The 19,119-nt window shown below is 45.5% G+C and overlaps 1 protein-coding gene across 1 annotated transcript; it reads left to right on the forward strand.

Annotated features, from left to right (window-relative positions):
• On the forward strand, positions 1-19,031 carry PPEF2 (protein phosphatase with EF-hand domain 2). Its single transcript, XM_067297509.1, is given in 16 exon segments — positions 1-171; positions 4,371-4,498; positions 5,344-5,401; positions 6,955-7,130; positions 8,772-8,886; positions 9,734-9,780; positions 10,249-10,444; positions 10,447-10,535; positions 10,630-10,779; positions 11,676-12,008; positions 13,744-13,929; positions 14,630-14,772; positions 15,475-15,581; positions 16,883-17,046; positions 17,691-17,778; positions 18,424-19,031. Coding segments are annotated over 16 exon segments (2,283 nt in total). The 5' UTR covers positions 1-50; the 3' UTR covers positions 18,606-19,031.
• Positions 19,032-19,119: the final 88 nt, after the last annotated feature.

The following is a 19,119-nucleotide window of genomic DNA, read 5'->3' on the forward strand; positions in this document are numbered from 1 at the left end:
CGTTGCAGCTGGTTTGATTCTGACTGAATGCTCTCTCCTGCATCCCTTGCATGGTTTTGGTGATACTGGTTCAGTCTGCAGCGCTCTGGGAGTATTGGCTGGAGAACATGGGATCTGGTGGTAGTTCTGTAAATGCCAATGTCAAGCACTCCCTGCAGAAGTCTGAAAATGGTGAGTGATTCTTTGAAATGTAATCTTTTCCTGTCTGCTCATGCACATCCCGTTGGAAGGCTGTGGTGGATATATTTCTTTTCTGAATGACCTGGTTTTCTTGATAGTATTGAGGCATGGTTATGTCTTCAAATATCCTATGAAGAGGAATCTCAGCTTTCATGCTGAAAATCAATACTAGGCTTGAGAAAATAACAGCTATTTAGACTAGGGCGAGATTAAAAGCAGTCAAAACCTGACCGGAAATGAAGCAGCAAAAAGCAAGTCTGTTGGAACTGACACCAGATGAATTAATCAATTGCTAACTAATGTATGTGTGTTATTACCTCGTGTTCTGACAGTGAGATGATATCACCCTAATGCTTTTGGTGGACTTCATATTTAAAGCCTGTTTTAGGGGTGCAGGTTTGGTAAAGCAGCAGCATTAGCAAAGCCAGAAAAAAGCTGGTTCTAAAGAAGGTAAGATACTGTGGCTAAGAAAAGCTGAAAAGACAAGAAACGTGTTTGTTTTTTTTTAATATGTCAGTACAACATCCTTATCTCTGCTCAGAAGATAGACTTGTTCATGAGTTCTCCAAGATGTGTAATGATTCATTTTTATGAAACTCTCCTTATGATAATATCAGTTCTGTGCATGTGTACTCTGGTCTGCTGCGGTACAAAGGGTGCTTATGAGTGAAACTTTACACATAAGGAAGTGTAAAAAAGTAAACATAACTTTGTTGTTTCCTTCAGTCAGCTGCATTGGCAGTACAGCAGTATGGTACAAACTGTTTGCAATTGCCTTGAAAGCAAAAACATTAATTATATTTAGAAATTAAGAGAGTGGGGATACTGTTATGACTCAGCATTATTCATTTGTAACTTTTGTTTGTTGAAAAACTCCACCTGTTCTTTAAATAAGTCCGAGTTTGTCTACTGCCTATAGCACCAGAGAACCAAGGACTTTCCCAGCAAGTTCAGGACTATTTTGTGACAGATACTATGCAAGAGCTTGTCCATAACAAACAAAACATAACGTAGAACTAGTTCTATGTTTGAGACTATGCATTAGGTCTGATACCTTATCAAAAATTTCTCATGGCTGTAAAATCTCTGTGAATTTCTGTGATCCTTTCAAAATCATTTAGATGTGGTGATCTGCAGATGTGGAGTTGCTCGGCAGCAGGCCAGACCCTCAGCTGGTATCAGCTGACAGAGTGAGGCAGCAGGGCTGAGCTGCCAGGGCATCAGCTGCCTCTGTGGGCTGTGGGGCCTGTAACTGTCTTGTGAAAGCTGTGGGGCGCTGACGGTGCACACGGAGGCATGGCAGAATGTATGCCTGGTGTAAGGGTTGCCATTTGCCTGCGTAGAAGTGCAACTTAATTAGTTACATCTTATTTAATTAAATCTGAATATTGGGTAGAACTTGGGCTGCTTATGTCAGGTTAAAGCATACCAAAAAATGCTCCTTAGCCTGTATTTTCTCTCATTAGATTTTAACATAGTTCAAAACAGAAGATCTTAGAATAGGCTTTCCAATTTGATTAAGCTGTTGTTAAAATCATCCTCTAGCTATCTGCCTGTATTTCTGCAGTGCCCTTCTCTGGGAATCTTACTGTGCTGGCACTTTTCCATGCAATAGACCTGGAAGGATAGTCCTGGGATGCCCTCTTTTAGGCAACTGATTTGATTATCAGTTATTTCAGAAAAAAAGGCAATATTTATTCACAACTGATTTGTGTTTTCTGAACAATATTGTTAGCATGAATAGGCATATTTTACTCAAAGTGCTGCCACTTTGGCATGCTTTCAGTGGCTTATACAATGATGTATGATTCAGATTACTGCTTGGATCCTCATAGTATGTGGATAAATCTGTTTTTCTTCCTTTTTTATTTTATTTTTTTCCTAACCTAGTACAAATGCCAGATGCAACTCACCCAGGTAAGCTGGTAAATTAGAATACCTGGCTTTTCCAGTTGCAGATTCAGTTTGTGTAAAAGTAGCATAAGAAAATAATGGCTTGCCCATCTGAAGCTTGAAATGGTGTGGATGGTGACATATGTACTCACTGCACTTGATAATGAATCTTTCATAGATTTAACATTTCAAAGGGTCTGGTTTTCATTGGTGTATGTGGAGGTAAAACTATAAACTTCCGCTTGGGATTCAGTTGAAGAACGTGGCGAGTCCTACTGAAGTAATTGGACATTATGTTGATTATTAAGGGATGCAACGTGTTTAGAAGCTGTTTCTTTTAGGGACTGATTATTACTGTGATTTTGGTTATGTCTCAGCCAAATTACTATACAAGAAGTAAGGCAGCTAGTGTTGGGTCTGTTTTACTGGTGGGTTGAGGAGGCAACGTCAGAAGTGCCAAACTGCAGAAAGAAAAATCAGCCTTTTTCATTTTTCCATGGCCCAGCAGATCAGAAAGCACACTCACGTGAGGGTACAAGGCCCAGGCCAAGGGTAACATAAGTTATTCATACTGTTCTTAAATTAAGACTAACTGAGTCTTACCTTCTTACCTACGACTTCACTGGTGCTCAGTTCCTCATCTGCAAAACAGCAGTAGCTCTTCCCTTTCCATGCTCTGCCCATTTAGAGCGTGAGCTCTTGGGAGTACCGGCTGCCTCTAACTAGATATAGGTAAAACAGCTGCAGCTCCTAGCCATGTTATGCTAACATAATTTAGAAGGATTACTAGTTTCAGTGCCTAAGCCATCAGGATATCTCTTCTAGGTAAAGGTCAAGTAATGTTTCCTGCTGAAGTATGGGGGGGGGGGGTGGTTTATGTTACGTAATACAAGCTAATTGAACTAAAGCGATCTCTTTGTCTTCTGCGAGCACTCAGCAGCTTTCAGTGGTTTTTTTTTCCTTCTTTTTTATCAAACTTTTTCACCCCACATATCCTGTTGCTCTCCCTGCTTTGGTGGACACAGCAGTGATCTCTCACAAACCAGATGCCAGTCTCTACCAGGGCAATACAAACTTCTGCAGCAGGACTAACTCTAACTCTTTACTATGCATTTGATTTTGGGGCCAGCCTACAGTAGACAGAGCAGTTGTCCCTGCCTCAGTTGAAGATGACACAGAGAAGCATTGTCAGAAAATGTTTTAAACTTAAGGCTCTGGAGAGGTGTTCCAGAAATGAACCGGAAAGGGACACAAAACAAAAGGAAAAGAAAGCTGTCAAGTAGCAGAGCTGGCTGGCAAGGTGATCTAAAGCAACTAGGCAGTTCAAACTGGGTCAAGACCAGCTAAGGAGGATAGAAGAGTTTATAGAGGTGCATACAGTTCTGTGGCAGAATGTGAAAAAGGAAGAGGGAACCTGCATCAGTGCACTTTGCTTTAAATATGCACACATGCCATCTGAAATAATCTTCTAATGAAAACCCCCAGAACTGGGGAAACGCAGAGGGATGGTTAGGTTTTAAACAGCAGGGCAAATGACCATCATTTGGAGGGAAGAGTCTGGTGCCAGTGCTGGCTGTGGATTGAACAATGACCAGGGACCTGGGAATTCCCGGTGTTTCGTTCCTTCTGCGTCACTAAGTGGCCAAAGATCCACTTTCCTCTTTTCAGTGTGTGTGTTTATTTTGTCTTTATTTTACTCCAAGACAGTGTGATGTTAACATTTATGCCAGAACAGATCTCTTCTGAAGTTCGTCCAGAACTTTGGTAACTCAGGTCCTGTATTCATTTGGGTTAAAGGAAGTTAGACAAAGCCCATATTTTTAAGGCTCTGGAAGGGGACTCAGTGTCTGGTTTTCACCTGACTCCTTGCATGGCTTCAGTCAAATCTCTTGTTTCCTGAAGCACCAGTACATAGGCTGTAAGGTGGACATGATAATGATGAAGGTAGAGAGAAAGTGATGAAATTGTCTATTCATAATAAAGAATATGGTTGGACCTGTAGGCACTAAAAAGTTGTTGTTAAGTAACACTGGTACTGAGGAGCTGGCAGTGATGGTTAGAAGCACTTTGGAGGTCTCTGGTCTGGCAAGGTCAGTTTGCTTCTTAGAGCATGGTAAAGAGAAGTGGGTGTTCTGATCTCTTCAATATTTAGGCTTCAGAACACTTTTCCTGAAAACTTGCTCCTAAAAGAGAAAGGTCCCTCTTTAATTTTCAGGGTCAGGAAAGGGACAGGGGGGAGCCCCTCAACTGGTGCAGCAATTGCAGCTCAGCATGTTGTTTCTGTTTTTGTGTCCTAGCTTTCAAAGCAGCCATCTTGATCCAAAGGTGGTATCGGCGCTACGTTGCTCGGCTGGAAATGCGCCGACGGTGCACCTGGAGAATATTTCAATCCATTGAGTATGCCTGCGAGCAGGATCAGATCAAGGTAAGGTGCCAGAGAAAAGAGTATGTGGGAAAAACTTCCTCTCTGTGCAGTTTTAGTAGTGGCCGAGTTTAATTCCTAGCTTTGTGTCTGGAAGCAGTCTCTGTGTGCTGAAGCTAGCCAATGGCAAACTACTTTCTAAGGCAGAAGCAGGGGGCTTCTTTCTGTCTGGGAGTGCAAGGTGTAGACGTATCTTTTAGGATGCTGTGCAACTTACATAGCAAAAGAAATTGGCCTCTGATGGCCTCCATAGACTGCTGCTGTAAAGGAGCTAAGAGTCAAGACAGATCCCAGTGCCCGCCATGGGTGGGAATAAAGTAATGGAGTAGTCTGGCGAGCAAAGTGATCATGTATTAGGGAAGCTGAGTAATCTCCATGTGTCGAGAATTTCACAACTTTGTTTTAAATTCAGAGAGGGTGTGGGCTATTTTTCGTTTTTTTTTTAACGAGCAGTTCTCCGCCTTTTGGAGTCTGTTCTCTGTTGCCTCTGGGGAGAGCGTTACCAGCCTGCCGTTGTTTGCCATTCTGGTAGACAGGGCCACTTCTTTGGATTCTCAAAGGGGAAGGTAGCTTCTGTGCCACTGACTCACTTGTTTCTGGGTACAGGCTGGGAATCCCCTAAGTGCTTCTGTGGGCCAAGGACTGTGTTGTAACTCAAGCCCTGTCTCCTTTTTTGCCTCTTGCTTTCCTGTCTGCTTGTGCATGATGAACCCACAAGCAATAAATCATGAAATAAAGGCACAAAGAGCATTTAATACCATAGCCCTTTTCTGAGAGTTGGAACATGAAAGGGAAGCCTACTTGGTTTGTTTTATTTTATCTCTCTCTCTGTCTCCCTCTTCTTGCAGCTTCACAACTTCTTCAGTTACCTCATGGATCACTTCACGCCAAGCAGCAGTAAAGAACGTAAGCTTCCACATGCCGTTTGTAGATATGGCACCTGCAGCGCAGAAAGTTGCACCCTGTCTTGATTCGCGGCTCTCTGCCGGCCCTTCAGGCTGGCTAAGGAGCCCAAGGGGCCCTCCCTAGGTGTTGCTAACGAACGGGGCTGTCAGGAATTCACAGAATCACTGAGGTTGGAAGGGACCTCTGGAGATCATCTAGTCCAACCCCCCTGCTCAAGCAGGGTCACCTAGAGCACATTGCACAGGATTGCATCCAGGCGCGTTTTGAATATCTCCAGAGAAGGAGACTCCACCACCTCTCTGGGCATCCTGTTCCAGTGCTCTGTCACCCTCACAGTGAAAAAGTTTTTCCTCATGTTAAGATGGAAGTGTCTGTGTTTCAGTTTGTGCCCATTGCCTCGCGTCCTGTCGCTCGGCACCACTGAAAAGAGTCTGGTCCCATCCTCTCGACACCCTCCCTTCACATACTTGTACACATTGATAAGATCTCCTCTCAGCCTTCTCAAATTCAGATAGGGAGTGAATTATCTGCAGACTGTCAGAGCCATGTGAAGGATGTGGAGCAATTCTACCTCCTTAGGAACTGGAAGGGAGAATAAAAGCTCGGTATGTTTTGTAAGAGCAATAGCAGAAATCTGCCTTTTTTCAATAATCCCCAGTAACCAGGGTTCTGCAAAGCCTGTTTCTGAAACCAGAGAATCCATCTTTAGAGAATCATGCTTGCTGATTATCTGCTTTTTTATACTGAGTCTCTCATTCATGATTGCGGTGGGAAAAATGCAGTGGGAACCAATACAGTATCTTCCTGAGTCTGCAGACAGCATTTTACGTTAGTTCTTAATGCTGTGAACTTCCTAATGAAGGTCATTCTGAAATCTGATGGAAACATATGGGTATTAACTATTTACACTGCTGACCTGAACCTGCTGAAGTGCTTGTTCCTTCGTTTCAAGCTGCCTCTCTTTTTTTCACCACCACCCAACATATTTTACAGCAAAGCTCTGTGGAACAAGGGGCGTTTTTTGTTCAGTGTCCATACAGAGCATAGCACAGCAGTGTCCTGCTCCTTGAGGCGGGCTCCAAGGTGTTACAGTAGTAAAAAAATCATATGTCTTTATACAAATTTTGTGCAACACTGGGAATGTAGAGGCAGGAGTATTAGAAATGGAGTATGACATAGGAGACAGTTCCTTGTTATGCTGTTTGCTTTTACATGTTATTGTAAATGAAATTTCACTTAACCATGACAGCCAGCTTCCATCTGGCTCTGCCCAAGTGTTGCAGAAACTACTGTAACTGCCAGCACCGCTTCACATACGGCACACTGACCTTCGGCTGAATCTAGTCCCTACAGCCTTTTGCCTGCTGCAAATGCTGCAACAGTGTCAAACTAGGAGCTAGCCTCCACTGGTGCTATTGCACGTGAGCTCTAGCCTAAGCAAACAGCTTTTCTTTAGCAAATTACTAGAATGGCGTATTGAACCAAATCAACTTTTTCTTGTCTCTTTCTCTTTTTGAAAAAAACAACAACCAACCAACCGATCTGCCATCCAGGAGATTTCATCAGTCGCATGTTCGTAAGCGGGGAAAGCTTCAAAGAAGCGGAGCTGGAAAAATACTGTGACTATGAATCCATGGAGGTGCCAGACTCCTACACTGGACCCCATCTCTCCTTCCCACTCCTTCCTGACCATGCAACCGCCTTGCTGGAAGCTTTCAAACGGAAACAAGTAAGGATCCCAAAAGTAACCACACTTCCCCCTTCTCCCTACTGCGGGACACGTTAGGAGGAGAAAGAAGAGGAGGAATATAGGGTGGGCCCCCTCCCTGCACCAAGAATGTCAAGTGGATGATTTTTAGACTGTTACCTTCAGAAGGTGATGGACTCAATGTGCTTTTCAGTGATGTATGTGAAATCTTTTGGCTACAGTCAGTGAGGGTGGCTCACTTGAAAACTTTATCTACTGGAATTTAGTACTAGAATTTGGCCTTCACTGTGTGTGTGTTGATGGCAAATTGAAAGTTGACTTCATGTTCTCTCTTTCAAATGATCTGATAGAAGTTTTGAAGAGGATATATATTTTCCCTTGCTGCAGAGGAGGGCAGGGATTTCATGAAACAAGTATTAAGTGAATATCTGCTGGGGTATGCGATAGATAATTTGTTGTTAGGTTTCCTAACAAACTAAATGGGCTGGAGTATGCACAGCTGGCTGGCTATTAAGCAAAGCAGAACAGAAATGATCTGATAGGTATTTCCCTCTGCAATGGAAGCTTTTTTTTTCTTTCTGAAAATGGGGTTCTGACAAAACTGCAAACTTCTCATAGGTCTGTACCTATGAGTACATACCTGAACCTGAATTTCACTTTAAAAGGAAAAAAAGCACAATAGTCCATGTTCAAATATCCTTTTGCCATTACTTGTTGTAATGACTCAATTTGTAAAAATGTATAGGATGGCCAAAACAGAAAAAACTCATCAAAATTATGTTTTGTTCCATGTAACTTTGAATTGTGGGGAAAAAAAAATTCTATTTTAAATGTGAAATAAAAGTCTAAAATTGTGGATTTTTTGATGATGATGTCATCAAAAAATACATTGCAATCCAGCAGGGTTAACAAGGCAGGTCCTCATACAACTGTAGCACTCTGATTCCATCTCTCAAAGTGCTGCAAAACATCTCTTCCCCAAATAAGACAAGAAACAGTTCCAAAACAAAGGTCTCTAGTGTCTTGACTAATATCAAATGCCTTCTCCTTGGCTTCGAGTGCATGTGTTTCTCTAGGACACACTGCAGCTCAGAACCTGGCTTAATGTGGAGAAGGTTAAGAAAGATCTAGAGGATTAGCTGCTTATGTTTGATATCAAGGTGGAATTTCTGCTGCTCTACGGGTGGTGTTGCCCAGAGATAGAGCTTTGACTATGCTGGGGCAGGAGGTTATGCTAGGGGTTTTGGGCCCTGTTGCTAGCTGTGCCATTGGCCAAGGCTGGGCTGCTTTGGGCAAGTCTTTTCTGTGGTGCAGTTGCCTATTATTTGTCTTGTCTTGTTTGTAAGCCTGTAGGTCAGTGCTGACTGTCACAGTGAGTGACATGTGGGCCCAGTTCTCTGTCAAAGCCTGGACTTGCAGTTGCAGTACAGAGAGTTTTACTTAAAATTGGGAGAATAGTGAAAAGTTATAACAAACACTCAGGATCACTCACGTTCATTCTGCTGTTCCCACTGAGCATGCATGCTCTTGAAGCCCACTCATTTTGCCATCCAGGCTATCGTGGTGACGTCTGTGAGTCCTTGGGGCCTGTGCAGACAGAGCCATGTGGCTGCTCAGCAGTCACTAATTTCCTGCTCTAATTCCTTCGCTTTCTCCTAGTAGCAGCTTCATGCTCGCTATGTCTTAAACCTTCTGCACGAGACCAGGAAGCACCTCAAGCAGTTGCCAAACATCAGTCATGTCTCCACCTGCTACAGTGAGGAGGTCACCGTGTGTGGTGAGTCTGGGTGGGAGGGCACTGTGCGGGCTCTGGGAGGAAACGGTCAGGTGGAAGGGGTTCTGCTGAGGGGTACAAACGATGTAAAATGGTAGCGTGGGCACCGTGCTGTACTGAATGTGAAACACAAATGCAGTCCATCCTTGTGTAAAACATGCTTTATGCTGAGAGGCAGCCCAGACTAACCTGAACGTTGGAGGGAGTAAGTCTCACAGTAAGTCTCACAGTAAGTCATCCTGTCGAGCACATTTGAAGAAACAAAGTTTTTCAGCATTGTTTTCCTACTCCATTCTTTTCCTACTCCATTTAAACTTTGAGATAATATCCAAAAATATCCAATATCCCCAAAATATCCAATTAAAAAAATATCTAATTTGCCCAGAACTTTTGTGTGTAGCCAGCTTCCAGGAAAGAAACCTCTTTCCAGTATCATGTTAAATGAGGTTTTAGTTTGATTATTGACCATTTTCTATGCAAACCCTTCTCCCATTTAATGATCAAGGTCAAACAGTTTCTTGTGCCATCTTGCCCTACATTGAACAGGAGAGAGAAGAGGACTAAGCTTTTAATTAAGTCTTTTGAAGTTGATGTAGGTTTTTTGTTGTTCTTCCCAGGCTTCAGCTCAAGCCTTTACTTCATGACTTTTTCCTCTGGGTACATTGCCTCAGTGTAAGGAAACTTGGACCTTGAACTTCCCAAAGCATTTCAGTGGTCATTAATTTATAGAGGAGATACTTTATAGGAAGTTATTTTATGAGTGTCTTTTTAAGTTAAAGGTCTTTACTGCTATGTTAATTACCAGTGAGGTGGCTAAACATATTGCGACTTGTATTTTTATTCCTGTTAGGAGACTTGCATGGCCAGCTGGATGACTTGTTCCTCATATTTTATAAGGTAGGCATCGTATTTGGTGAGAGGGAGGCTGGCCTGACCTTGTGAGGTATCACATGGGTCACGCTGAGAAGTATGTTGCAGGATTGGGCACCTGAAGTTTAATTCTCCAGTTCAGTTTGACTGGTTTTAAAGTGCTTCACAAAGCTGAAGCTTATTCCCTTGCTGGCTTTTACGACGTTAGAGCCATTGTCATGTTAATGTACGTTTGAGAAGTGCCAATGGATGCTTTGTGGTAAGTGCTAATACCAGGGGCACTGGATGCCAGTTTTCCTTTATCAGTGCCTTTGCCACTGCAAGCCTACAGGGTAAAAAAACTGGTCAGGATCTATCATATAGCATAAGCTGGGGCAGGACTGAGAGGGGAGGTATATGTAGATAGGCGTTGTTGCAATCCAGAACTCCATGTGTTTGGGGCAGTACCGTGGGGAGACCTCTCTTGTAACATTCACCTGTTTCTTGCCTTCACAGAATGGCCTTCCTTCCCCTTCTAAGTCCTACGTGTTCAATGGGGACTTCGTAGATAGAGGCAAACAGTCCCTTGAGATCCTGATTGTCCTCTTTACCTTCCTCTTGGTCTATCCAAATGAGGTTCATCTGAACCGTGGGAACCATGAGGACCACATGGTCAACTTACGGTATGGGTTCAGTGCGGGACTGATTGCAGTGTCAGGGTGCCACTGCAAAATCCCGCTAAACCTCCTTTCTGTTGTTTCTTTAGCTATGGTTTCACCAAGGAAGTCATGCAGAAATACAAGGTAGGCATACACTTGCGTCTCTTCCTCCACCACGTGGGACATGGACTTTGAAGGCTTGGTGCTTCATTTTTTCCTTTCTGCCCTGTCCTCCTAGGTGCATGGAAGGAAAATCTTGAAGATGATACAGAATGTCTTCTGCTGGCTACCCTTGGCCACCCTCATTGATCAGAAAGTCCTGATTGTACACGGGGGCATCTCTGATACCACTGACCTGGACATGCTTGAGAAAATTCAAAGGCACAAAGTAGGTTTTCTTTCCTAGACACTGCAAGACACGAAAGTGCGTCTTGCCGATCTGTTTTGGGGGGGAGTATTTTTCTTCATGTCAACTTGGCTGGAGACAAGGCAAATGAAAGGAGTTCTTATTAGCCAGAGTGTGTTTGGATACAGGCTTGGAGTGGATAGCTTTGATTTAATAGTGTGTATACAGAAAGTGTAAAGGGAAGAAGCATTCCTGTCTTCTGGAAGATGTAAGGCTCGTAGCTAGGGCAGTGGTGGGTTACAGCATGGCTAAATGGATGTGCTGGTGCTGACGGTGAAAATCACAGTAAAGACGGGACTTTGTCCCATAGCCCCTTAGCCTGGGTTCTTTCTTGGATTTCCAGAGGGATTATGACAAGTTGTTTAACTTGTCTCTGCCTCGTTTTTTCAGTTGAGAAATACTACTTCCCTTGGGATAAGAGTCTCTCTGTTCTTAGAGTCTCGCTGTCCTTAGAGCAGCTGTGGAATTTCTCTGTGTGCTCAAGTCCTCCTAAGGTTTTCTAATCAGCTAAAACTTTCTGCGTTCACTTCTGGAATGACAAGCATTAATCTCTCCCTCGTTCTGTTGCCTGGTTCCCACTGCAGACTAAATCCATGTGATCTACCTTTTGTGAAATGTCTGAGCAGCATGAAATCAATGAAGAAAAGATGATCTGTGGTCAGGAGGGATGTGGGACCCCAGTTCTAAAACAAGAATGGTACATCTGAGAGGGCTGCTCTAGTAACCTTGCACAATTAATCAGCATTTGATGGCAGGGATGGGAATTGAGACTCATGGACCTGGCTGACTTGACAGATGCCCATGAAAGGATGTTAGAGTTGGAGTTCCAGGCTTCCAAGCTGTGTGACCAGCTCACTTTTCTCTCTTACCTCTTTCAGTTTATTTCTGTATTGAGAGGGAAGAAAAGAAAGGAGTCAAATAGAAATGTGGAAATACAGGAAATAATCGGGGAGAGCAAAGCAGATGCCTCTGCAGCAGAGCATGACGCAGCAAGTAGTCCATCCCCGCAACCCCAGCCGGCCCAGGCTCCCAGCATGACCAACAGGCTCGAGTTCTCCAAGTGGGTCCGGCAGATGGTGCAGGAGCAAATCGAGCGGTGCCGCCAGTTGGTGGACAGCGAGTCGGAGGACGAGGAGCTCACCTACTCCAGCTTTGTCTCCATGACTGACTTGAATGCGCCGTGCTGGACTCGCCAAGAGGAGTGGAAGCAGGTGAGTAGTTTAAGGGGGCCCTGGGCTTGGTGAGCTGTGGGTGCTTCCTGCAGCCTTGTTCTCTCTGCTCAGGGGATTTTGCTGCCCTGTAACATGGACTTAAGGAGCAAGTCAGCTTTGAGTGCCAATGGGATTGCTAATGGGGTTTGTACTGTTTTGTACTTCCCGCTCTGCTCTCCCGGACAGCCTGGTGTTGGTCGTTCAATGGTGAATGGTCAGGAAGGAGCTGTCCTGCGTGAGCATATGATCTCTGCTCCCTGGGGATGTTTTGTTAGATACTTGCGCTACATCTAGCTCATCCTGTGGTACAGTTCCCTAGCAACCGAAGAGCTGGGCCCATGAGTCACATAGGAGAACAAGGAAGCTGTAGCCTGTCCGAGCACCCATACGAGCCAGTGTAGGCAAAGCTGAACTGGGTTGCTCATGCTGGTGCCAGCGCAGGTTACGATGTTGGGCAGTAGGTGTTCACTCTTTCGTATCAGATCCTCCTTCCCTTGGCTACAGCAGTTGGTTTCTAGTGTGAGAGCTGTGTCTCTGTGGCCCTGATGGATTCCCTCATGCCAAGGGGAGCAGCTGTGCTTTGGGAGCGGTTCAAGGAGCCAGGTCCCCTGAGCTGTGTGCACCCAGCAGAGCAGGGCTTGACATACTGTTAACTGGGCACTGTGCTCTTGCCCATCAACCCGAGACTTCCTGCAGTGAGCACAGCTTTGGTAGCATGGCCAGGCCCTGCCTGGTGGGACCTGTGGCAGTGTGAGCTCTGGCTGTGTGTGAGACTAGTGCTAGCTCCTGTTCTGCTGGCACTTTTTTCCTACCCTCGCGAGTCAGCCTCTTCACCAGTCTTTGTACTTTCTGAGCTCAGGGCTTTGTCCCAAAACCTGCCGCTCAGGCGTCAAGTGGGGTTACAGGTTTTCTTGGTGCTCAGTAAGGTAGAGAAATATTAAACAAGACTGACTGTAGAGCCCAGTGGTTATATCGCTTACTGAGTACATGGTGTATCTGCAGTCAGCTATGTAGCTAATTAATGAGCTTGTCATTTGCTGATGAAGGAGTCATGATCATGATGGAGTTTGCATTTTTAGCCAATTCCTACAAGGAAACTGCTAGGGAGGTCAGAGCCTGGGAACTCAGTTTCCCGTTTCTGTTAGACTAGTTTGTTTGTAAACCTCTTCTGTGAGCTGTGCAAGAGCCGTTCCCTACCTCACGTTACATATGATATCCTGACGCATTGCACACCTTATCGGTGTAAAGCTGCATATTGAGGTCAGGGTTAAAGAGATTACTTTAATCCAAATAGTGGTTACTGAGTCAGCACTTCTGTTACTGGAGGCTGCTGCACGTCCTGGCCAGAGAACAAAGCAGTTTAACGGTGAGCACACTCTTGGCCCTAGGATCTGCCAGGGGTTCTTGCTCTGGGACCTGTGTTTTGGGCTGGAGGAGGACAGGAAAGGCTCTTTGAAATCTAGAGGGAGCAAAGGGAAAGTTTGTTTCAGGCCTGATTTATGGCTACCCCCCTCCCCACAGATGCTCTGGATGTACCTGTAGCTCAAGGCCAACAGCATTGTCACCTCAGTGAGGGCTCAAGTCTGTGACAGCCCTGCACAGTGGGGTGGGAGGCATCTCTGTTTCCCTGCGGTCCACTTCTGTATTTGCTTGGTAAATGTTGATGGGTGATGGCTGCTCCTGTGCCACAGTGATGCGATACACATCTGGCAGTGGACCTTTCTGATCCTTTCAGATTTTAGACATTCTCTGGAGTGACCCCATGCCTCAGGAGGGCTGCAGAGAAAATACAGTGCGAGGTGGTGGCTGCTACTTTGGGCCTGACGTGACAAAGAAGATCCTCGAGAAGTACAGTTTGCAGTTTCTTATTCGCTCCCACGAGTGCAAGCAAGAGGGCTACGAGTTTTGTCACAGCCGGAAGGTTGGTGAGGAGGACAGCGTTAAGGATACTTGGATTTCCATTCTGCCAGGATGGGGTTTCTGTGGTGGTTCTTCTTAGCTCTGTGTTTTTCCAGTGGGGTTTTATTAAGTATGTACAAAATCCTTGAACAGCCTTATTGGGAGTTACTGAAATGTGCTCCCAGCTGAGCTCTTAGGTCAGGACACTTTGAAGCCACCCATACTACTGGGGGCATCTGTTGTGCAGGCAAGGCATGTTTCTGTGCACTGTAGCTGTGAAAAGATCTGAAGCCATTTGTGCTGTTGCCCTCACTTAAAGCAGCCGTTCCTGAAGATGAACTATAAAAGGGTGTTACTAAGCTGATGCAGCAAAGTTTTGTCTCAGAAGATTCAGAGTAGCCTCAGTGACTTCAACAGAGGTACCTCTGACTCCATCCAGTGCCAAGGAGAGTAGAAGTTTGTGGGGAGAGTATTGTGAAATAGCAGAAGCCCAGTGTGGGGCCAGATCTGCACGAGGTCAGTGCTTGCTCACAAGGAGCTCACACCTCTAAGACTTCCAGCCCAGCTGCCACCTTGCTCTTCCTTTTCAACATAAAACATGTTGCTTTCACAGTCTGTTGACTGCAGATGGGATTGATTGTATTGTTTTCACTGGTATATGTATATATGTATACAGGATGTATATATACTGACTGTAAATGCCTGTCCTTTTTTGGGGTTAGGTTCTGACCATTTTTTCAGCCTCAAACTATTATGAGATTGGCAGCAACAGGGGAGCCTATGTGAAGCTGGGGCCGGACCTGGTCCCCCATTTTGTTCAGTACCAAGCGAACAAGACAGCCCATACTCTCACCATGACCCAAAGGCAAGGCTTTCCAGCTGCTCAGCTTTTGACTGCTGACGAATTCAAGTCAAACTCCCAAAGGGAAAACTTTGGGAGCTTTGAGAAAGTTTGGCTCCAGAGCTGAACTTTCACAGCTTGATTTACTAAAGGTTGCTTCTTAGGGATATGTAATAGCCCTAAAGGAGGATTCAAGCTTTGTAAACATTTCTGAGGGAGGTTCAGGGGGTGGGGAGGGAGTGTTGCCAGATCAGAAGAGGGCTGTTTGTTAGTCTGTTGTTTTCCAGCTTCTCTTTTCAATGTAAAGTTTTCGCTTTTGATCTTTGTTGAAGTTCCTTTCCACTTCATCACTTCACAAGTTGTACAGCTATTAAAAGCCTCTGCGACTGGTATTGTAGAAGTGAAACAAATATGGCTAAACACCAACTGCGGAAGTTAGCTGGGATGCAGTGTTCCTCCCTGGGCCTGAGCTGATTGCTAGCAACTTGTACACGCAAGGGTGAGGGGTTTTACGCTGTGCCAGGGATGCCCTGCATTGACTGCGGGGAATTCTGCTCCGAGCACGCAGCGACTTGTTGCAAGCAGTGCGATTCAGCATAGCAGCGCAGGGTTGTTGTGTGAGGGTCCAGGCAATCTGGGGAAAGGCCAGAGGAATGGGAAGGTGTGGTGACTCTTGCAGTTTGTGGTGAACCCTTATGCGCTTCTCTGTCTTTCTGCATCCTCCAGAATCAGCCGAGTAGAGGAGTCAGCTTTTCGAGCCTTGCGGGAAAAGCTCTTTGCTCACACGTCAGCCCTCATCAGTGCATTCAAGGCCTATGATAAGGATGGTACAGGTAAATGTGAGCCAAGTCACACTCAAGTCAATTCCCTGATGGTACAGGGTTGGAGAGGGTAAGTTGGGTGCGTGGCTGGTTGGGAGGCTCCTCACGGAACTGTCCGCTGCTCTATCACGAGGAGGCTGTGTCAGACCTGGTCAAAGCCTTGGTCCTGTTTGCTGCTATTCAGTGTCTCTATTAGGAACCTATTAAAGCGTCAGAGTGGCATTATAATGAGGAAGGTGTCAGGAGGAAAAGCAAGAGGCAATCAGCTTATTTTTTATCAGTTTAGACTCAGTACTAGGAAAACCTTTGAACAGGATTATTGATAAAGCACTGGAGAAGGTAGCCTGGAACATGTCAATCACATCTCTCTCAGGGGAAGGGCTGCGTGGTCTCTTGAGCCCCGTCAGCCACAGCGTCTAAAACCGGTAACAAGCAGAAAGCAAGGGAGCCGATGCCCTCAGCAGTAGCTGCCTCTGTCAGAGCCTTAAGGAGGGAGCTGTGAGTTTGTAATTCCTGGGCTGCTTCTGCACCTGCCAGGAGTGCTCTGCTTGTGCAGTGACCTAGACATGCTTCTAAGATCTGTCCATGAGGGGGAAAGAGCACTCAGCTGAACTGCGTTCTTATGTGTATCCCTTCCCTCGCAGCAAAGTAGGTTGCAAAAGTCCAATTTAGCTGATACAGCAGCTGTTAAAGTAGGGGCTTTTCCAGGTTCCTCGGTCACTGAGAAACTACTAGCCCAGTTGTGAAGGCAACAATCTGCAGAGCAGGCTTGGCCTTAGGCTACAGGCTTACAATGAAAAAATCCGAAGTTAGTATCCTCTTGCTCTTCCTTGGTGTTGGGAGGTTTGCAACCCCACTGCCCTGATTTACTGTGGTGATAAAGAACTTCCTGCAGGTTGGGGGGAGCAGCAAGCGCTTGTGCCCTGCAGTGACTGCTGCAGGCTGATGTCCTCTGTACAGCTGTGTAGGGCTTGTTCCTCTGCAAAGCACTCAGGTGTGCCATGGACAAATGAAGCATGACAACCTGGGACCCTGGCTGTTGCTGCCAGCGGCCTGCTAAACTGGTATGTGTACTGTGTTTTCAGCTTTTTACTTTGATGATAGGGAGGGGTGTTAAATGAATTTGCTGTGTTGCCATCCCATCATCCTACCAGCTAAGCAGGGAGCAGAGGCCCTAGAGAGTTTTGTTTGTCCCTAAAAGGGACAGTGGTATAGCAAGTGGTGGCACTGAAAAAGCAATGTGCCAGTCGTCTTAAAGTGCTTTCAGCCTCCCGTCCCTCGGAGATCTCCAGGGGTCTCCCTTTTCCTTGCAGGAAGGATCACGCTGAGCAACTGGGCAACAGCAGTGGAATCTGTCTTGCGTCTGGGATTGCCATGGCGAATGCTGCGACCGCAGCTGGCACACAGCATGGCAGATGGCATGCTGGAGTACAAATCCTGGCTCGAGGATTTGGCTATGGAGCAGCAGAGCCAAGAGGTAAGGGGTGGTGTGCTCCCCCTTCTGTCAAAGCACGATGCAGAGCAGCTCACAAGATTCCCAGGGCATGGGACCAAGTGTGGCAGGAAAGCTTAGGAGAACAGATGGTTCCTGTATGATCCAAAAACATACTGGAATCAGTGGAAAAACTTGTGTGAATTTGAGCAGTCCAGAGGTGTTTGGACCATTATAGAAATGGATGCAGCCTGTGAAATAGAAGCCTGGATTTGGATTCAGGCTTTTAAACTGGAAAACTAGATTCCTTTCTTTGACTCGCAGCTTCCTAGTTACAGTCAGCAAAAACAAATCTGCAGTGGTTAAAAATCATAGTCCAAATCACTGTCTCCCATATTAACCAGGAAAAATGGTCTGTTTGGAACTGACAGGCTGACAATGCACTGTAATGCCGAGATGTGCAGAGGGGTCAGTCATCACAAACCTGTTCCATAATGCATGCATGATGCAAAAGTGCATTGCTGGCAAACTCATCCCTGAGCACCTCGGGTGTTAACTGTGGAATGAGTCTTGACAGCAGCAGATGCTTCTGTTTATGGGAAGGTCTGCAGTAAGTGTCCAGCGACAGCACAGAGCTCTACGGTGGTAGGTAGGAGCTAGAGAAGGAGCGTGACCACATTCTCTTTCAGCACATCCAGTCGGGCTTGCTGGAAGTCATTTATCGAAACAGATCCAACTTGGAGACCATATTCAGGATCATAGACAGAGATCATTCAGGTAAGGGGGGGCATATGGGGGGGGTTCGGTTGACGTGTTCTGATCTATTCTACTTCATGGCTCCCTTTATTATATACTAATGCATTTTTATGTAATGGTTTAAGGCCTGGGTCTTGCTCCTCCCTAGATCAGGGTTACTGTCTCAAGGGCTTCTGAAATGTCATTGCATGTTTCCACAAACATGAGGCATTTCAAAGGAACATGCACAGCCAGGGCAAAGAGTTGTAATTAGTTGTTCTGGAGGAATTTAATAGAAAAAAATGGAGATGAGAGCACCACGGTAATGCTGTTGGGATTTGAATGTTACCTGATAATGAGCAGTCACCCCACCAAACTACTTTGGGAAAGAAAATACGGTTGTCTTTGCCTTTCACTGTTCTCCCAAATGATGTTATGCCCTTTGCTGCTCCTCAGTTTTAAGTTGTATATTATCCAGCGCTCTCCACACTAGGAAATTTAGTTGCAGCACTTTAAAAGTAGATGATGAGTGATTTCTTTCCCTTAGGGTCCGCAACCAGTGGGGATGGGCTGAGAAGTTGAACCTGAGCAGGGGCTGCTGCTTGCACGATGAGCCAGGGGCTTGCTGGCTGGCTGGCGGTAGTGCACACGCTGGCCTTGTGCTGATGCGCCTTTCTCCCCTCCCAGGTCTCATCTCCTTTGAGGAATTTCACCAAACCTGGAAGCTGTTCAGCTCCCATATGAACATTGAACTCACGGACGACGGCATCAATGACTTAGTTCGCAGCATTGATTTCAATAAGGATGGAAACATCGACTTCAACGAGTTCCTAGAAGCCTTCCGCCTTGTGAAACAGTCGCAGGAGTGAGAAGACGGCAGCGCTCCTGTCAGCCCTCGCTGGATTGCCATGTCCAATGCCTTGACTGTCTACGAAGCCAGACGGACCGCTTCTTACCTAACTGCAGAACGTGCCTGCAGATGCGAAGCCGTGTAGGGAAAGGGAGGTCAGGTACATGTAGCACGTCTTCGTTGAAAGCGGTGATTACCCCAGTAAACAGAAGTGTTTTATTTTGAGAAGGTAACTCGTAAAATAGGTAAGCTGCACTTCACTTTTGACAATTTTTGAAAAGGAACTGTGTTTTAAGTAGGTATCTCCACTCAGAGGAAGATGCAATTTAGTCTTTCTTGTGAATGCATGTGATGATGATATTTTACAGGTCTATTCAAATTTAGTAAAATAGGAGTAAGACTGTTTCTTGTAGGCACTGTTTTGACCAGTTGGACAACTATTAGACTACGGTCTTCTCCTTAATAAACAATTTTTTCTAGATTGCTTCTGCTTGGGCTGCTCATATGCTTTCTAATTTTTCAGCACTGTTAGC

The sequence above is a fragment of the Apteryx mantelli genome, chromosome 5, assembly GCF_036417845.1.
Source record: "Apteryx mantelli isolate bAptMan1 chromosome 5, bAptMan1.hap1, whole genome shotgun sequence".
NCBI lineage: Eukaryota > Metazoa > Chordata > Aves > Apterygiformes > Apterygidae > Apteryx > Apteryx mantelli.